General features: G+C 39.2%; 1 protein-coding gene across 1 annotated transcript in view; it reads left to right on the top strand.

The window, feature by feature from the left end:
• The first annotated feature begins 4,707 nt into the window (after positions 1–4,707).
• usp54b (ubiquitin specific peptidase 54b) overlaps positions 4,708–19,097 on the top strand; it is an 86,077-nt gene continuing 71,687 nt past the window's right edge. The window contains exons 1-2 of the mRNA XM_016676613.1: positions 4,708–4,933; positions 15,586–16,178. Coding sequence (XP_016532099.1) covers positions 16,023–16,178 — 156 coding nt within the window. The 5' untranslated portion in view covers positions 4,708–4,933; positions 15,586–16,022. The remainder of the gene's footprint in view (positions 4,934–15,585; positions 16,179–19,097) is intronic.

The raw sequence follows: 19,097 nt of genomic DNA, 5'->3' as shown, positions 1-19,097 counted from the left end.
CTCTTCAAAACGGGAAAGATATGAGAAAATGTTATTCAAGTAAGGCAGATGTGTGTTCACGGCAAAAACAACATTTTATTTTTGATCTACTTTCTACTGCAAATATCTTAGTACACACGAAATAAGACAAAATTAACTTACAAGTAACTTTATATGAAGATACAAGGACTACTTCCTTAATACTGATGAAAAAGTTTTAGTTATAAGTGAAATAATCCATCAGTGAAACTAGTACTCAGTGCCTATTTTAAACTCTTTTCAGAATGAGCTGTTTTCACTTTACATCCAGATAAACTGCTGCTGGACACAGTCCCACAACTGAAACATGAAAATGGCTGCAAACAGATGCGCAATGATACAGCCTTACATATTTGAAAAGCAGAAGTAGAGCCTCCTGCACAACCAACAAGAATGCAGCAAGTTGTTTCTAAACGGTAAGTCAACTCAGAACAGCACACACAGCGGTAAATTAAGCGGACTAAACAAGCAGCAGCTCTGCTTGGGTTGCTAGGTAAAGGGGCTGGGCTTGGCTGGGGTTGCTAGGCAACTGCACAGTGCCGTTTGATTGTGATTTTTTTTTAAACTGCGCTTTTTCCAGACACCAAAAAACATTAAATTGTTGCCAAAAAAATGTCTGGGTGTTTGTTTTTTAAAAAAAAAAAAAACAGTTAACACCCAAATGGAAGAATAAAAATGTGAAAAATGTGGACTTTGTGTAAGAGGTCCCATTTTAGTCTGAGTTATGAGTGTGATTGCGCTTCCCTCTCAAGTGGCATTAAATTTAGTTCTTTTTTTAACGTCTAAAGACTTTGAAGACCTCACACTAGAAATAAGGAGGCCTCGGGGAACTTTCTACCATAGCAGTATTCTCCTGTCAGCTAATAATAAAGAAAATAAACGATGTCCTTCAGTGTCTTCCAGGCTCCCTGGTGGTCCGGCAGATTTCCAGCATCGGTCACCTCTGCTGCTGGTGTCAGCACAACGCTCAGCGATTCAGACAGATAATTAAACTAAGACCTCAGGTGCAGCTCCCTCTCTAACGCAAAGAGTTTATGTTTTTTATGATTAAAAATCTATAAGAAGCACCTTAATATTCATCCCCATCTAAATAAAATCCATTGTCGTCTATTGTCTTCCAGAGTACATCAGTGAACAAACAGCATAATGAGGATCAAGCAACACAGCAGACAGAACAGAAGGGAGAAGTTAGCCTTTTAGATCTGATAACGATGGACGGAGTTTAAAATGGACCAATCCTGGAAGCAAAACCAGCGTTAAAAACCTCCCAGTCAAAGTTTGGCACCCAAAAACAACATTCATTCTCCATCAAATCAGACTTAACTGAAGCTATTTTACCAGAAGGATGAGAAAAATAACAATAATCTGTGATAAAACATGTAGTGACATTCAGGTTGTGCGGTTCGAGTCTCATTTAAGGCGTTAAGACATTTCGGGTTCCTTCTTGCTGGATTTTATTTCACATCTGCCGTCTTTAAGCTTTCATTTCTTCTTATTTAGTTTTAAATTTCACCTCTTCTGTCATATTTCTATTTAATTTTTTTATCCTTATACTCTCTTAATCAGAACAGTATTTTTCAAGAATCTAAATATCTTTTTCTTTGCATCAACTTTGTTTAACTGAATAACCACACAAATTCTCAGTAACTTGCAAGCATGAATAAGATTAGTAATGTAGTTTACAAACTTATTAAAAACAAGAATATTTGCAACGTAAAATATTTCATAAAATGCAGCTCAAAAGGTTAATTTAAAGACAATAAACAATAGTATAAATGAAGCTATCCACTCACCTGTCCTGGATTTAGGATCTGAACGAAGGTACGAACATTGAATATGAACAAAGAAACAAAACTAATTTAGATTATTTTGCTAGTTTGTATATATATTTAGTTATAATTTTCTTTTAAGTTTGTTTTATGTTAGCATAAGCTCTCCCTGAAGCTAAATATCAGTCTGTAGAGAAGACAGCGAAAAAACGGCAGAAATTAAACGATCATCAATGTCATCTTGTCTCCTCTGTCACCATCTATATTTATACCTACTTATGTTACCTAGAATAATGCTACTAGAAACAAACTGGGGCGAGTGTGTGCAGCAAAGTTACAAGAGGAATGTTTAAAGTAAAGCACTATGATTAATTTTAAACTAAAAAAGAGTAAATTATGAGTATGTTAAAAGGACAAGTAGTCAGTAAATACAATCTTAGCCAGTTTATCACATTCTTCAAATGTGATGCACGTAGAATCTCAGCTGAAGGCAGAGCTACACAATCTTGATTAATTTTATTTATAAAACATATAAACAGTCATGCTCTATTGTGTTTTACTACATAAAACCCCAATAAAATCTACTGACGCTTGTGGATCATAGAGTTTACCTGACATTATTCATATTTGCTTTTCAATCTTCTATAAGGTCCATTTGTTGTGGCTGTGAAAAACGTTTCCTCCCACACCTCCAGCTCTACATTTAGTCGGCGCCACCATGACCTCTCACCTGCTCTATGAATAATTTGTGGCGCTATAAGTGGCGCTGGCTCGTCTCCAGATACAGATATGAGGCAGATGTCTTCTGCGTGTCGCTGCCAGCAGGTTACAGCCGAGTGCGGGGAGAAAAACTGCTGAAGAAGAGACGTGATTGTGCTCCGACAGGTAAGGCCAGGGGGGCATGACATCATCAGCACAGGAGAGCGCGTTTCATACTCTATGGCAGGCTGTTGTGATATTTAATCAATGCCGACTCGTATGCTTTCTTCATTTAACATTCAAAATTACATTCTATCAATGATTACTGATGATTACCAGTGGTGGTGTTACGTGACATCATTTTTTTGTTTGTTTCTAATGCTACAAAATGTAGAAAACTTCCATTGTTATGAATATTTTGCAAAGCGTGTGCACTGGTAACCCTGTCTGTCATTCGTAATTCTTATCTCTGCTTTTTCTAGATGAAAAACATCAAGTCTTGTCCTTATATACACGGATAGTTCCACAACTTATAAGAATCACTGAAGCTTTCATGAAAGCCTATAAAAAAGGCCATATCCAACCTTTTAGCTCTACGTGTAACAGGGCTGCTCTGAAAAATCACTTTGACAACTGTGACCTTATGCAATTAAGTTATTTGGTCATTCAATTTAACAATATATGAAGCCAGAGTGGATTTCGTATTTGCAGGGAATAAACTGGGCTGGAAGTATGAGGATGAATCCTGGTAATTTATTAATCCCATAATGAGTTGTGAAACCTGGATGTTGCAATGCTGTGGAAAAGTTACATTTTGTTTGTGATTTTGCTCTTTTCTTGTCACATAAATGTCTTGAATTGTAAAAACCAAATGTTTCCCAAATGTTTAAGAAAACACACACACACACACACGCACACGCACGCACGCACACACACACACACACACGCACGCACGCACACACACACACACACACACACACAGTTTTCAAATGATCATTTCATTTAGCAATGGAAAAAAACTATCCAAACCAACATATAAATCAGCAGCGTTAACTGTAATTAATCACATCAACACCATGACGAATTACTCCATAAACATAGCATTTAGCAGGGTTGTGTATGTTTTTGAGAACAGATGTTGGTGCTCAGCCTGACTCCACCGAGTCAACCAAATAAAATCCAAGTTTAAATCCTGCTTGTAAAAGTTAAGTGGAACCACATTGGGGATAAAATAATACAAGAGCAGAACTAAGAAGTGGCTAAAGTTTCCCTTTTAATTTATATTATGTACATTTTGTTTCTTTACTATGCAATCAGTTGAAAAACAAAATCTATTTTAAAAGAAAACTGTAAACAAAAAAATAAAAAAATGGCTTATTTGGAAAAAATGTCTTGAAATATTTTATGAATCTGAGGTTTTGCTTTTATACGATGGAGCATCACAAAAAAATTCATTAAAAATATATTAAACTATATAAAAATATGATAATAAAGTCATAGTATTATGAAAATGAAGTCATAATATTATAGTTTTATTCTGGTAATATTACAACTTTATTCTTGTAAAATTGGTTTCATTTTTAAAATATTAACTTTATTCCTGTATTATTATGACTTATTCTAGTAACTTGATGACTTTATTCCTATCATTTTATTACTTTTATTCTTGTTTAAGTTTATTCTCGAAGTATTTATTCTCCTAATTTTATGACTTTATTCTCATTATTTATTTTATTTTATTTTTTTGAGTATGTCCCTAATACTCTGTCGTACTTTCAGATTTAAACCTACGCTGCACATTTTATCTGAAAAATGATTTGCGATTTTTATACTTTTACTTTTAAATTCAGGTGATTCAATTGATTTTTTTTTTTCATTCATTGGTTGCATTGCAAAGAAACGGTTTCACCAAATAAAATTCAATGTTTGAAAAATCGTCCGATATGCAAAGGTTACTCAGATTTACTCCTCTCTTCATGTTCTGTACCTCTGACCTTCCACATCAAATCAGGTTTTTAATCGTAGAGACCATAGACGATTATATTATGTCTATGGTAGAGACCCCTTACTATATGATAAATGAACTTGCCATAATTGCTATCGTCCTTGTTTTGCCCGGAAGGCGGCACCGTCGAGCTAAACTAATCCGCAACAATCGCGCTACGTCACTCTGTCAGGCTCAGCTGGTAAGAGTCGATGGCTCGGTATCGCGAGAGTGGCGTAGCGCGACCGCAGCGCTGGATGGCGCTGGTGGTGGACGGAGGAAGGAGGGGGATAGATGCGCCCACGACTCGCCCTCTCTTCCGTCTGATCACACGGTAGGACACGCGATCGGACGAGGACTGGCGGCGACAGCAGCCGGGGTGAGTAAGAACTGCTCAGCGTGTTCTGCACGGGCTCAAATGGACCGGACCGGTCTCAGATCTGGACTCCAGGAGACAGAGTAGGTGCGTGTGTCTCTTTATGTGCTTTGGATCGCATCTCCCAGATGTGTGTGATGTGCTCCAGATGTGCACTCTGAGGCTGGCTGTCATTTTCCCCCTCCATCATCATCATCATCATCATCTTCATGACCAATATGTCAGCAGCATCAGCAGCATCATCATCACCAACATGGTTCAGTTTGTATCTGCTCTCAGTTCCATTATTCTATCAGGTGGTGTGTGTGTGTGCGTGTGTGTGTGTGTGTGTGTGTGTGTTTATGTGTATGTGGTCATCCTGGGACCAAGTCAGGCTTAAAATCAGTTACAGGTGTTCAGGCTGTCCCATCCCATAACTCACACGGCCGCGCGTCCCTGCGTGTTTTGAGGTTTGGACCGTGTTTGTTGAACTGTTCGCGGACTTGTTGATGGATGTCCGGGAGACCCCAGCCAGCAGCCTCTTGTTGAGACGGATTCGCGCTTCGCTGTCATCATCCCCTCTTTCTCCTCCTCCTCCTCTTCCTCTCATAGTGATTTAAAGTTTCGGGCTTTGATCCGCCTGATTGATGACTTTGGCCCAGCCAATAGCTCCGTCACATTATCGGGATGGTGACACAGCCTTGTGCCGCGTGCGCGCACACACGTGAGTTCTCCAAATAAATAAATAAATAAATAAATAAATAAATAAATAAATAAAAATGCCTTTAAAAATAAAATACAAATGGGGGGGAAACATATTGCCAGCATTTCCTATTAAACGTGAGGTTTCGTTTTTTTTTTTTTGGAGATGGTTAAAGCCTCTCGACTGGGACGCAGCGTGGGGGGCTTTAACCGAAAGATGTCCCCACAACACGAGTAATACAAACCGCACGCACACGTGAGGATACGCAACACCTTCGCCCTTCAAACTGAGCTCAAATGTCGTCTCGACATTTAGGTTTAAATTCCCGTCAGCTTTGGGTTTTTGGAAATGAAGCGGAAATTAACCGAACTGTCCACACACTGGGGGTAAATAATGCACAGAGCGCAGAAGTGTTCATTTGAGAGTTCCCATGTTTTATCTCACAACCTTCACTGGGTTTTATTCGGATTTCATGTGACGGAGCAGCGCAAAGTAGTTGAAGACAAATAATTAGGGATTTGAAAGTGAAAAGTGTGGCTGGGAATTTTATTGCAGAGCATTATTTGAGTATTCAGATACTGAATTATTTGTCCATTCTTTTGTATCCAGATGAGATACAATCTATGAAAAGTAATTTTTACGTCCTGTCATTGATTCTCACTTTGTTTTTGGTGTGGACTTTGACTGGGCCACTCTAACATGGGAATACTGTCATGATCCAAAGCTGTTTTTTTTTTTCACTTGTGTTTAGATATCAGTTCTTTTGTGTCAACTTTCCTAGTTCCTTCTTGCATCCTGTTCTGTGAATTTTGGTTTTCACTAGAGTTGGTCTTAAAGTCAAGTCAAGTTTATTTGTATAGCTCATTGCAACAACAAAGCAGCTTACTACCACAATAACTAATTAGGAAACGTTCATGAAAGCCATGTGACACAATAGGTGATTAATATTAGAAAACAAAATAAGCATAAGCGTAATAAACTGAACAGCTGTGCGGGGTCTTAATCATTAAATGGATACATGTCAAAAACCAAACGGGACATTATGCTCCTACAGAGCAGAGCAGGATTCTTTGTCTCAATCATTTTCACAGAGTTGAATTTATTTTAGATAACATCGAATGTTGGGGGTTGGATACCCGATCCGATCTTTTCAAATGAGATCTGAACGTTCAGGTCGTGTCCGTCCGACCTGAACGTCACTAATACTCGACGAACGTCACTATTCTGCGCCCTAAAAACCGTTGCGGACGATTATGAGGATTAAGTTGTTAAAGTGCTGGCTCCGGTCGGACAACAACTTCAGAATCGTAAGCTATGCTCCACTGTTAGCATCCATGTTTACTTCCGCAAACACTGAACAATCCTTCATTTTTTTTTATGGCGGCTATGGGCAAAACCATAGACATCATATACGTAGACGCCTCATGGAGCGGGTCGGCCCGTTGCTGCGATACGTAACAGCGTCCGCCATATTGAATGTGGAATGTGTGCCTGTAAGCTAATACAAGTGAATGGACCGAACTTTATAAAGTGCCGTTCTACAAAGTAGTTTAAGTTAATACCTGCCATTGACACATTTTTCTCACACACATTAATATATTTGTCAATCAAAGAAATGACTAAAGACAGAGTTTCTAACTTTTGATGTGATTATTTAATTGTTTTGGGGGCATTTCTAAATAAAGAGCACAATGTTTTTGTTTGATAGAAACGATTCTGATAATGTTTATATTGACATTGATGAACAGACACACTGTTACAGTGTTTAATTAAAGAACATATTTACATAATTCCATAATTTAATGTGCCTTTAACTTTTCAAGAAACAAATTGGTGTATTTTAATTATTGTATTTATTTGTATACATTATTGAGAAATTACTTTTGATTTATAAATCAGTCATTGCCAAACATTAAACTACATGTTTTTCTTACTTTTTTCCAGAGAATAAATATTTATTACAGTATGTCAACTCTGCTATTGACAGCAAAGAGTTAAAATAATTCTAACAGAATAAATTATTTTCATTTCATTACGTAAGCTGTATTAATACACTAATACTTCAGATTGAGATATTTAAAAATACACAAAAAGTGAGAGAATAAAACACATTTATTTAGTATACTGGGAACACTGGTCACAGGCAGGGCTTCAGTCTGCTGGTCACACTGGGAGAACTCAATGACTTCTGAGACGTCCTGGTTCACAGGCTAAAGCCAAGGATAAAAGAGAAATTATCCAAAGTGAAATAGAAAATACATATATGTTTCCTTCACATTCAGTAAAAAACATTTTCAGCATGTTGGGCTCTGACTCGTAGCATCTTTATAGCTAAATACCGACATGGTGAAGCTGAGCTGGGAAACAGACTGAAGAACAGCAGCTCCAGCTCTGATCCTGACTGATCTTTCCTAACAAAATGCCCGGATCTTTAATGAACTTCTCCTCTAACAGCGGTTGTTCATCACCTCTCTCTCATTAGAAAACAGTATGAAAACGTTAGCTGCTATGCTAACAACCAGCGTTTACTTCGGGCCAATCAAGCTACATAGGAAATATTTCTTGGTTGTTTAGAAGCTAATTTCTAGCTGCAAAGTCAAGTAATTCTGATCTTTCATCCTTACCTGTGAAAGGTAATGGCAATGAATCCAGTTTGTTTCGTAAAAGGTTGAAACAAGTCCACACAGCACAGGACTTAAGGAGCTTCGATCGCTCTGCTGCCACATAGAAGATGGCGGACGCTTTTACTACATAGACATAAATATCTCTATCTGTGACGTTATGGCGCCCTCTACTGCGCATGCGGGATACTTTCAGGTCGTTTACCCGTTCACGCGGATATACAAGTCTCATATTTTTAAGTGTGAACAATCAAATCCGATTCAGGCTGCAGTGTGAACGTAGCCCTTGAAACATTTGGCAGAAACATTGTGTTGACTGATGAGACAATAACTTTTTGGACGGGCCGCATCCTGGTACAGCTGGTGGTGAACTGACAGAGTTTCATAAAGATCACTTCATATCCCCAATCAAACATGGCGGCAGTCTGATGGTCTGATGGGAATTATTCTTCTCCATACCCAGACACTCCTGTAGGCTGAAAAAGACTCAAAGATAATCCGAAACACATCAGCAAGTCCACTTTTAAGGAGTGGTCTAGTCAAAGATCAGATTGAAATCTGGCTATTATGTTGTGGCATGACAATAAACAGGTAATTGATACAACAAACCCTCCAATTTAGCTTGATAATTGATTAAAGCAGTTAAACTAATAGAATAAAGTGAAACCTTTTTGACCCACTTTGCTCTTCCTCATGACCATTCACTTCAGTTTCCCTACTAATTTAATTTAATAATAGCTTCACTCACACCAAACACTCAATTTAATAATCTAAAAAGATTACAGCTGAATAGGGGAGTGTCTAATTATAAAGAGAAGTTTGTCTTTGTAATTAGACAAATTACAGCAGAGCGAATGGTGCATGAGTCTCTGGTTCATGCGTCCCATCAAACGTGTCCTTATTGATGTTTCTATAATTTCTAAGCTTTCTCCATATCCAGCCTTTCAGCTCATCGTCTTGCAGGGATGCACTGCAAGATCTTTTTTGACAACTGTGTCCTTGTTCATTTATCTGGTATTTTAATGTTAGCAGTATGCAGAAGCCAACATGGTCTGCGGTTGTGGGACCATAAGAGGGATAAATTAAAGGAAGCTGCATGTCTGAACCTGTGTGGCGCTCTACAGACGACAGGTCATGGGAATTGTTCTTCGCAGACCCCCAGCCACAAAGCGAAACATTTCAAAGCAAAGGATATTGAATTTTCTTACATTCACTAATTGGTTTTAAGTCCTTGGAGTGTTTCTCATGCGCTGCTCATGTGTGACTGATCCCAAATTGAGTCTCGGGGCCGTTTGTTGACATTTGAGGTGAGCTGAGGTGTTTCGGACTTTGTGGCGCGGGTCCAGCTGCCATCCGTGGGATGATATGCAAACGGTAAAGGCATTCTCATATAACATATCTCCTGTGACCTTTAAAGCCAGCAGGGATGCGGCTTCTTTTTCTTGTAATTTATACGCTTTGACATGTTTCTGTTCATTCAGCCTAATGCTCTGACCAGTTCTTTATTTCTTATGTTTGCTGCATTCTCTCTAACTACTCTGCTTTTAGTTAATCTCTCACATTGATTGTCACATATTAATTAGTTTTATTTATTCTTCCCCTTTCCTCTTATTAATATCTTGTGTTCTGTTTTATTTCATTTAGCAGCATTTTCTTTCTGCGTTTCCTTTTTCATTCTTCTGTCTTTTCCTAGTTTCCTTCCCTTCACTATTTTCCAATTTCCCTTCCTTGTTTTCTCTTCTCTTCTCTTTCTCTTCTTTCCCAGTTTTATTTCCTTTGCTGATTTCCTTCCTTTCCTTTCCATTTTCTTGTTCTGTCCTTTCCTAGATTCCTTTGAAAGTTTCCTTTCCTTTTCTTTCCTTTCCCTCATCCTTTCCTTTTCCTTCCTTTCCTTTTCTTTCTTTTCCTTCCCTTTCCTTTCCTTTCCTTTCCTTTCCTTTCCTTTCCTTTCCTTTCCTTTCCTTTCCTTTCCTTTCCTTTCCTTTCCTTTCCTTTCCTTTCCTTTCCTTCCCTTCCCTTTCCTTTCCTTTCCTTTCCTTTTCTCCTTCCTCTCTTTGGAAAATCTCCTCTCTCCTTTTCCTTGTCGTTCCCCTTCTTTCTTCTCCTCTCCCTCTGCACTGACCCAAACTGGGAGAACCTCATGTTTCCCAGCATGCATTGTAAATAAGGATGGCTATGTAATAGCCTAATATTAAGCAAATTTCCATGCCTGTTTTTGTGTTTCCTGCTAATAGGGTTAGCAGTGGACATGTGACATGGGCATAATGGGTTGCATATAGGCTACCCTGTGCATGCATACCCACAGCTCGTATGAGGAGTCGCTCATGTGCTTCAATGTTGCAGAGTCTCAGCAGGAAAATGACCTTGAAGCCAAACCCTTTTTTACAAACACGTAGCCGGCTGCACGCGGGGCACAAACGTAACTTTTCATACCAGTTTAAGTGTTAAAACTGAGGAATGAAAGGATGAGAGGCACAGAGGAGAGGACGCACTCTGGGCTCTCCCTATTGTCAACCAAGGCTATTTGAAGTTACACATAACCCAGTTATGGGGAAACCACTGTGTGTGCACGCACAGGAGAGCATGCATGTCTGGAAACTGGACGGAAAGAGACAAAGATGATGGGTAGACAAAGTAGGAAATGAGAACAGAAAAGTAATAATTAAATGGACATAAAAGAGACTAAATGTAAGTTTTTTCAAACTTTTACAAATTGCAAAAATGTACTTCTTGTGTTGTGTAGCTGCATGAGTGGGATGGAGACAGCGTGAGAGACAGGCTATTGTCCTCGGGGAAAGTATCAGCTCTTTGTGCAGCTTGTTTCACACTGGTGTCACCGTCACAAGTCACACTGACACACAGCAGGAACAGTGAAAGGCAGAGACAGTATCATCCAAAATGGTGTCAGATTATTTCCAGCTAACTCTGAGGTCAGTCGTGGAGTCGGTGAATATATTCTTCTCTGCTAAGCAGTGCAATACAGGAGGAAACGGGTCACTGCAGTTAGCTGTGGACCTGTAGGGAGTGGAAATGATGAAAATAAATACTTGGGCCTCTCCTTGAATTCACTGAGAATCATTCAAGTAAAAAAAAAAAGAGAAAGATTTTTTTTCTGTTTATTATGACAATTATAACTTTGAAAATAGATTTTGCTTGCAATGTGATACCCCCCACCTTCCTCTGACTTGTGAAAATGGCTGCAAACAGATTCAAAATTATACAACCATACATCTTTGAAAAGAGGAAGTAAAACCTCATAAACAACCAACAAAAATATAGAAAGTGGTTTCTGGACACAACTCTTGTCTTTTCCAGCAGCCATTGTACAGCAGGAAAGCCAACTGATCAAATGTGCTGGAGGCCCCGTCAGGTGACAGGCATAATAAATGAATTTATTGCCTAAAAAAACAGCTGCATGTCTTTTTAAGCACTTGGATTGTTTCTAGGAGCAGTTGAGACCCAAATGGAAGTACAAACACATGTGAAATATATGTTTTTCATAAAGCAAACTGAGCTTTTTTAACACCAAGGCAGAGTGTGAAATTTATTAGCTCAATTTGTTGAAGCTGTAATTCATGTAAAACAAGCCCTAAATAAGCAGTGAGTGCCTGTGCTGTTCACTTCATGTGGCTGACAAAATCCTTCTTCTTTGGTCTCCTTTTTTAAATTGAATTACTGACATAAATGACCCTTTGAGTCATATTCTAGTTCATTGAGGTCACATTTGAAGTTGTGTTTAAATATGCATCACCAGAACATCACAGTTTGGTCCTGTCACTCAACAGTCACCTGTGCTCTTCTGGGACCAGAGGTGATAATCCCTGCAGCACAGTTTGAAAACTCAGTTCCTCTGTCTGCCACATGTTCATCTTATTATGCTAAAACTGCAAACGTCCACTGAATTTTGACTGCATTTCTTACATCTTGACTCTGGATCCCTCTCATAATAAGGTGGATCTATAGTTTTGGAAAATAAAATCCAAAAATGAAGTTAAAATATTAAGAAACTTTTGCAGTATTAATCTTGTTAAGGTATTTTGTAACTTTTTATTTGGCTGCGCTGCTTCCTATTTTATCATTTATGTTAAAATGGGAGATATGAAATCTTGTGATGTTTTGTTCAGTGGTCGCAGCATCACATCTGTTTGTGTAAAAATGTTTGTAGAGTAAAGTGAAGGTAAATTTTCTGCTGAAATGTCCAGAAGTGTGCAGAGATAAAAAATGTGAAAACATCTCTCAAAGCATCTAAAAAAAAACAGAAAATTGAAGTATCTATGTTCTTGTTTCTAGTGAAAATATTTTAGTTTTGTCTTATTTTAAGTATACTAACTTACAAGTAACTTTTTAGCATGATATAGGAATAAACAATTCTTTAATATTGATGAAAAAGTAGCTACTAGTTATAAGTGAAATATTCTTCCAGTAGACACTTAGAATTACGATATGGAAAAAAAAATATCTTATTCCACTGGCAGCTTTTTTCAACTTTAAAGTACAGAAAAGAATTAGGGCCACTGGAAAAAAAGTCAGAACTCTGAGATTAAAGTTTTATTTTTTAATGGCCCTAACCCTCTTATGCATATCTGCACTAGAAACTAGACCAAAAATACCTTTTTTGTTTTTGTTTTTACAGTACACTGCATGTGTGTGAGCTGGTAAGACTTTCCTCTTTATATTCTAGTGATTTGAATTCTGCTTGAAGCTTCTATGAATTTGTCAAAAAGCCTTTGGCAGTGATCTAAAGCCAAAGCAATCTTGATGGAGGCTGAACTGAGGTGTCGCAAACAAAAACAGACTTCTGTAGCAGCGAACCTTTTCCAGGATGCTTTTCTTCCTGCAGACTGTAGACAGACGCTCCTTTCACCGCCCCTCCCTCATATTTCATACTGGGGGAAAAAAATGCAACTCCTGCAGAAATCATTGCGCTGAACAGAGTAGGTGTGAACTTTTGTGCATGAAAATGTTTTTACATGTCCTCAAATTGCAGTTTTCCTTATTTTAGCTTTCTTCTTACGAAAATATAAGTAAGTGTAAAAAAGTGTTTTCAAATAGGGCTGGGCAATAAATCAGTAATAATGTATGTTGTGATAGACATAATGAATATTACATCTGTTCAATAATTTCACTGGACTGTAATCCAGATTAATTTAGATAATTATTTCAAGTTTATTTTTTATTTTAGCCACTTTTGTTCAGTTCTGTTAAATGTTAAATTTTAACTAAATTCAAGATAAGTAGTTTATTTTGTTTTTATTTTATGTAAATAAAATATTATCAAATCAGTGCGTAGACGTGCCATGAACTTTCTCCAGCTGAACAGAAACAAAACTGAAGTTATAATATTTGGACGTAAAGAGGAACAAAATAGAGATAAAATTCAAAATCTGGGTCTAGGGATGGACTCAGACCTGAACCTTCAGAGTCACATAAAGATAATTCCAAAGTCAGCCTTCTTCTAATCTTCCAGGATTAAAGGACTGATGATTAGAGTGACTGTACTGCAGTGGGGTCAAACCTATTTACATTTTGGGCCAATATAAAAAATCTGAATGTTCTTAAAGGGCCAGATGTGCTAGAATAGATTGATAAAACCAATTAAACTATTAAAATATCAATAAATAGCTGTTCCTCCAGGATTTTGTGATCTGTCAAACTTGCAGATTTTGTGGTGCCAATTTAGAATTTTTATAATATTTGCTGTTAAATGTGACTTTTTACCACTCGTCGTATCAATTACTGACTATGACTTGACATCAAGTAAGGCTGAGGCAGCAGTCACTCAATGTTTTTGACCAATTTTGAGAAAATTTGCAGTAGAAATGAGATAAAAAGTGGAGATCTGTTGATTTTCTGTGCGTTTAGCAGATTTTTGAAGAACTTATTGATGTAACTTGGAGTCTAAAGGACCACATAGAAAACTACGGGCCTGATTTGGCCCCCAGACCTTGCGTTTGATACATGTGCCTTACAGTATTCAAGAAAGAAAACACACACTGAACAAGCACTGCGGCTGATTTCTACAGGTTACGCCATCCGGACACACAGAGTGTGTCTCCACACCGGCCTTGTGGAGACAGCCGGCATCGTCTCCACGAGGAATTTCTCCTCGATGTGTGGCTGCTGTCTGGGCTGCCGTCCCGAGCCGTCCAGAGCAGGATCAGGGAATGTGATTGACTTGTGCCTTGACTCACTCTGGCTTCCAGGAAGTCTCCTACATCAGTACACATCATCATCATCACTCGCCAGCCCAGCGTGCAACAGAGTGTTCGCGTGTGCTCTCTCAACCAGTTCAGCACAGTGTGTCTCTCTGTTAAATCACATGGTTCAGCTTTTCCCCCGCATGCCTGCTGCTTGGCCTATTTCCATGGTAACTAGCCGAAGATGTGGGAACACGAGAACAACACATATGCATACACACACGCACACACACACACCTACGCAGTTCACATAAACAGCAGTTGTGAGACCTCGCCACTGCTGTCTTGGTTGTGTGTGGCTGTAGGGTGCAGTCAGAGATAGGAAGTGTGATCACACACTCTGCACAGGCTCAGTGGGGAACACAGCCATGCACACACACGCACACACACTGCTGAGACAGAGGCTGGGGATGTGGCGCTGTGGAGGAAAAATGGCACACAGGGGCATGCCAGCCAAATCCCACCATAAACCTCACAATTCAGACAGATAGAAAGATAGATATATAGACGGATAGATGATAGACAGACAGACAGACAGATGGATAGATAGTACAGTAGTGATTGTTCGAGTACCCGCAGCATCCCTGTGGCCTTTGGCCTTTCGCCAGGATGATGCTGTGGTGTTAATGCAGCCCAGCTATCAGACGAGGGAGCTTTGCCAAAAGCAGGGAAGCTATAAAGTAAGGAAGTATGGAGAGAAGAGTGGTGGGGGGACTGCGGCTCTATTACATTCTGCCCTGCGATGTTATGCAAATTCAGTCGTGTTCATGACTTTATCATCACACTAAAGTTCAGATGCTTGAATCGCCATAAGCTCCTCATCGGGTCCCTGTGCACGGATTAAAATGTGACATAACAGACAAAAGCATCCAAAATGAATTACTGTCCATGGAGGCTGATTTTAGATTAGACAGTGTGAGCATCGGACCTGAAGGTTCGGTTCAGCACCATTCGTATAACTGAGCTTAACTAGAACTCGTAGTCTTGGACTTGATTCTCGTGAGCAATCTTTATCTTATGTTGTTAGGGCTGAAAGTACTTGATCCAAGAAAAGGAAGATGTTTTCTCCTGGCTCTCCAGTTTACAAAAGCTACTGAAGTTAGCCGCTACCAGACACCCAACAGATGGTTTTTTGTTGGTCCACTTTAGATTTTCCATTTAGAGCTGCTGTAGGAACTCGGTATGTTGCTGTTTGCTTGATGTTTTGAGTCCTAACAGATTGGTTTTTGTGTCTTCCAGATAAAGTGAAAGAGGAGAAGAAACCACAGGGATCCCCACATGGGAGCAGCACTGCTGTCAGAGCCGCTTTTATCTGAGAGAATCTGCCAAATCATTCTTTGGAAACGCTCTCATGGCTTCAAACGCAGACTTATAAACCCACGGAGCTAAAAACAGAAAACCAACACAATCACTGGCAAATATAAGTGGACCACTTTAAAAAAGAAAAACACGGCAGGACAGTGGGAGGGTTGTATGGGGGCCAGATCCCTATCCAAGACATCTTGCATCTCTTCAGTCCACAGATTTCCTTCCACTCCTCCTTCCGTTTCCTCCTGCTCTGCCTTTCTCCCATTCTCCATCTTTCTCTCTCATGGGAGTGACATAGAGGCTGTCGCCTGGTCTTCTGCCCTGCCCCTTTTCTGCATCCCTGTGGGAACGGGGACGTCCAGATAGTGATGTCGTGGAAGAGGAACTACTTTGCCTCTGGTGGCGGAGCGGCCGGCGGGATGCAGGGGCTGGTGACCCCGAGAACCATGACCTCCATCGCGCCGAGCAAAGGCCTGAGCAACGAGCCGGGACAAAACAGCTGCTTCCTCAACAGTGCTCTGCAGGTCAGTTGGGTGAACTCACAGCCACAGATCAACATTAATCTAGAAATAGAGGATAATTCTCAGGAATGAGCTGCGTTAGGGCCTCTTGTCTCTTTAAATCCAGATAATATGCTGCTGGTCAGATCTCCCAAACCCAACATTTACACTCACGTTTAAATGTGTGTGCACAGATGTGCGTTTTTATTTTGTATCTTTTTGAAGCGGAGGTGTAGCGTCTTGTGCACTCTCCACGAATGTGGGTGGTGTTTTTTGTGTTTTGTGTGTCTATCACAACGCTTTTGTTTTTTCCCAGCGCTTTTGTGGCTCTCCCCATGTTTTTGTTTTTCTGTGTCTGTGGTGTGCTTTTGTGTGGTTTTTCTGTGTTAGTGGTGCCTTCTTAATTGTTGGGTTTTTTTTGCAGCTGGTTTTTTTGCCGCCACCAAACATTATTCTGTTGTTGCCAAAACAGCCGGGTGTTTTTTTTTGTTTGTTTGTTTGTTTGTTTGTTTTTAAAGCTCTTGGGTTGTTTTTAGAAGCAGTTTGAAGTTTTAGCAAATTGACCAATTTCTAAAACTTTGAAAGCTTATTTACAGTCCCTCTGACCGTTTTCACATTGCAGCAACACGGATCAAAGTATTTTATGATATTTTAAGTGATATTAACACATAACTATGAAGTTTCTATTTTTCTATTTCTTCAACTAATACTTTGTAGAACAATATTTAGCTTTTTTTGGTGATCTTCTCAACCATCTGCACAGGAAGAGACACATTCTTGTCTTTTCTTTTGGACGAATAATCAGTAATCAACAGCTTAATTGATTAATAAAATAATAATTAGTTCTTGCCCTACTATTCAGGCTTTGCAAAATAGCTCAGGCTTTGTCAGATTAGATGATAATCACATAGAAACTGCAGTTTTCACATTTTACCACTCACTTGGATCTATGTCTGAACTTTGACTAGGCCATTTTTGCACTTTAATCTGAACTACTTCAGTGCTTGGTTGTATGTTTCACGTTGTTGTCCTGCTGGAAGTTGAACTATTAGCCCAATCTTTAGCTCCATCTGCCTCCATATCAACACTGTGCATCTTCTCTGTCTATGGTGAAGAAAAGCATCCCAGCATCATGATGCTTATTTTACAGTTATAAAGGTGTGTTCAAGTTGATTTGCAGTGTTTTCCACATACAGTATTTGTTTAACAAAACCACTTTCTGCCAAAGGAATCACAGTCTGGTTGTCACAAGAGTTCATCTTGAGTTCAAAATCAAAAGAAAACCAAGAGAGCCAAAGGTTTTCTGGTCTCCAGTTTTAAAAATGTTAAATGTGATTTGAAAGAGAGTGACGTGGAGCGGAGATAATCTGAGCTGAATACCAAATCTGTCTGAAACCTTTATAGTTCAAAGAGACATTTTGCGTTATTCCTACAAAATAAATTTTGCTGCAAAATCTGCATTAAGGAGATCCACTTTTAAAATACGTTATTTCTCAAATAAAACATAAAGAACTTACAAATATTTAATCTTATTTCTTTTTGAAAGGCTTTTGAACAAAGAGAAACATGAAACCTTTGTAATAAGAGGATGGTAATGTATTCATAAACAATACTTTTAAATAAACGCATTGTTTTCAGTCCAAAGGCAAAAACACACACACAGTCAAATCCCCCCAAATTTATTATTATGATTCTATTTTAAATATTGTGTATAGATTTTGCACAACAGTTTTCTTATTCCCTTTATGTTGAAAATCTAAGCCACTCTCAGTTTTATACAATGCAGTGGATTAAATCAGGACATAGTGATGTGTTAGAATGGTCCAGTTAAGACTTGAAAATATGTGTTTTCTTTTGTGCATATTGTGAAACTCATATATGCATTTCCTTCTTTTCCTCAACCTCGACTCTGTTGATTTGTTAAATAAAATCCAGGTGAAGTCTGTGGTTGAAATGTGACAAAACGTGATGAAGTTAAAGCATGAACGCTTCCGCAAAGCACTATACTGTATTTTCAAGGTATTTTATTGGTCTGCGCTAATATGCACAACGCTGACTGACGGCTTATTCGTCAAAGTTGTGCAGCCCTGCCCATCTGCCCCTAAAACACTGCAGCAAACTGCAAATCAGAAGAGTAACAGACACAGGATTATGGGGCAGTAGCCGTGTTTTAGTGGAGCTGACCTCAGCGTGGACGGCCAGTGTGTGTACGCAGAGATGCTAACTCTGCATTGCTTACACATACATAAAAAAAAAGACACTCTTGCCTCCTACCAAGACTTCCAGCTGGCTCACACTACACACACACACACACACACACACACACACACACACACACACACACNCACACACTGAAATGCCTCTTGACTATTGGCTTGAAAGAGAGAGAGGGGGAGATGGGAGAGAGGTTGGAGTAAGCTGAAGAGGGATTGGGCAGAAGCTTAGGGAGAGTTGATGAGGACAGAGGGGTGTAGATGCAAAGAGTAAAAGTTGCAGACTGCAGAGAGGAGGAGAAGAAGAAGGAGGGATGAGGAGTATACAGTATGAAAAAGATGAGGAGAGGACTTCAGGGGATACTGCTACGAGGAAGAGAGGAAACAAAGACTCCAGTAAGGTAAGAGGAAAAAGGCTTGAGCAGAAAGGGTGAAAAGACAAAGTGGAGGACAAAATGAAGAAACATGCAAAGCAGCTCCAGCAGTGAGAATTGGGCCACCTCAAGGATACATATAGACGCTAACACACACACACACACACACACACTGAGGGGACAGCATGCTTAGCTGGACACAGATGAGCAGGGATAAACTGAGGGACAGAACTTAGCTGCTTTTGGCAAGGCTTTCACTGTGTGTGTATGTGTGTGTGTGTGTGAGTGTGTGTGTGTTCATGCTTTTTTCTCGTGTGGCGGTTTATAATTCATTAATCTTGGAATTTTATTCACTT

This window comes from Poecilia formosa, unplaced genomic scaffold (genome assembly GCF_000485575.1).
Source record: "Poecilia formosa unplaced genomic scaffold, Poecilia_formosa-5.1.2 Scaffold136, whole genome shotgun sequence".
Classification (NCBI taxonomy): domain Eukaryota; kingdom Metazoa; phylum Chordata; class Actinopteri; order Cyprinodontiformes; family Poeciliidae; genus Poecilia; species Poecilia formosa.
This window is presented reverse-complemented; position numbering and strand designations above follow the sequence as displayed.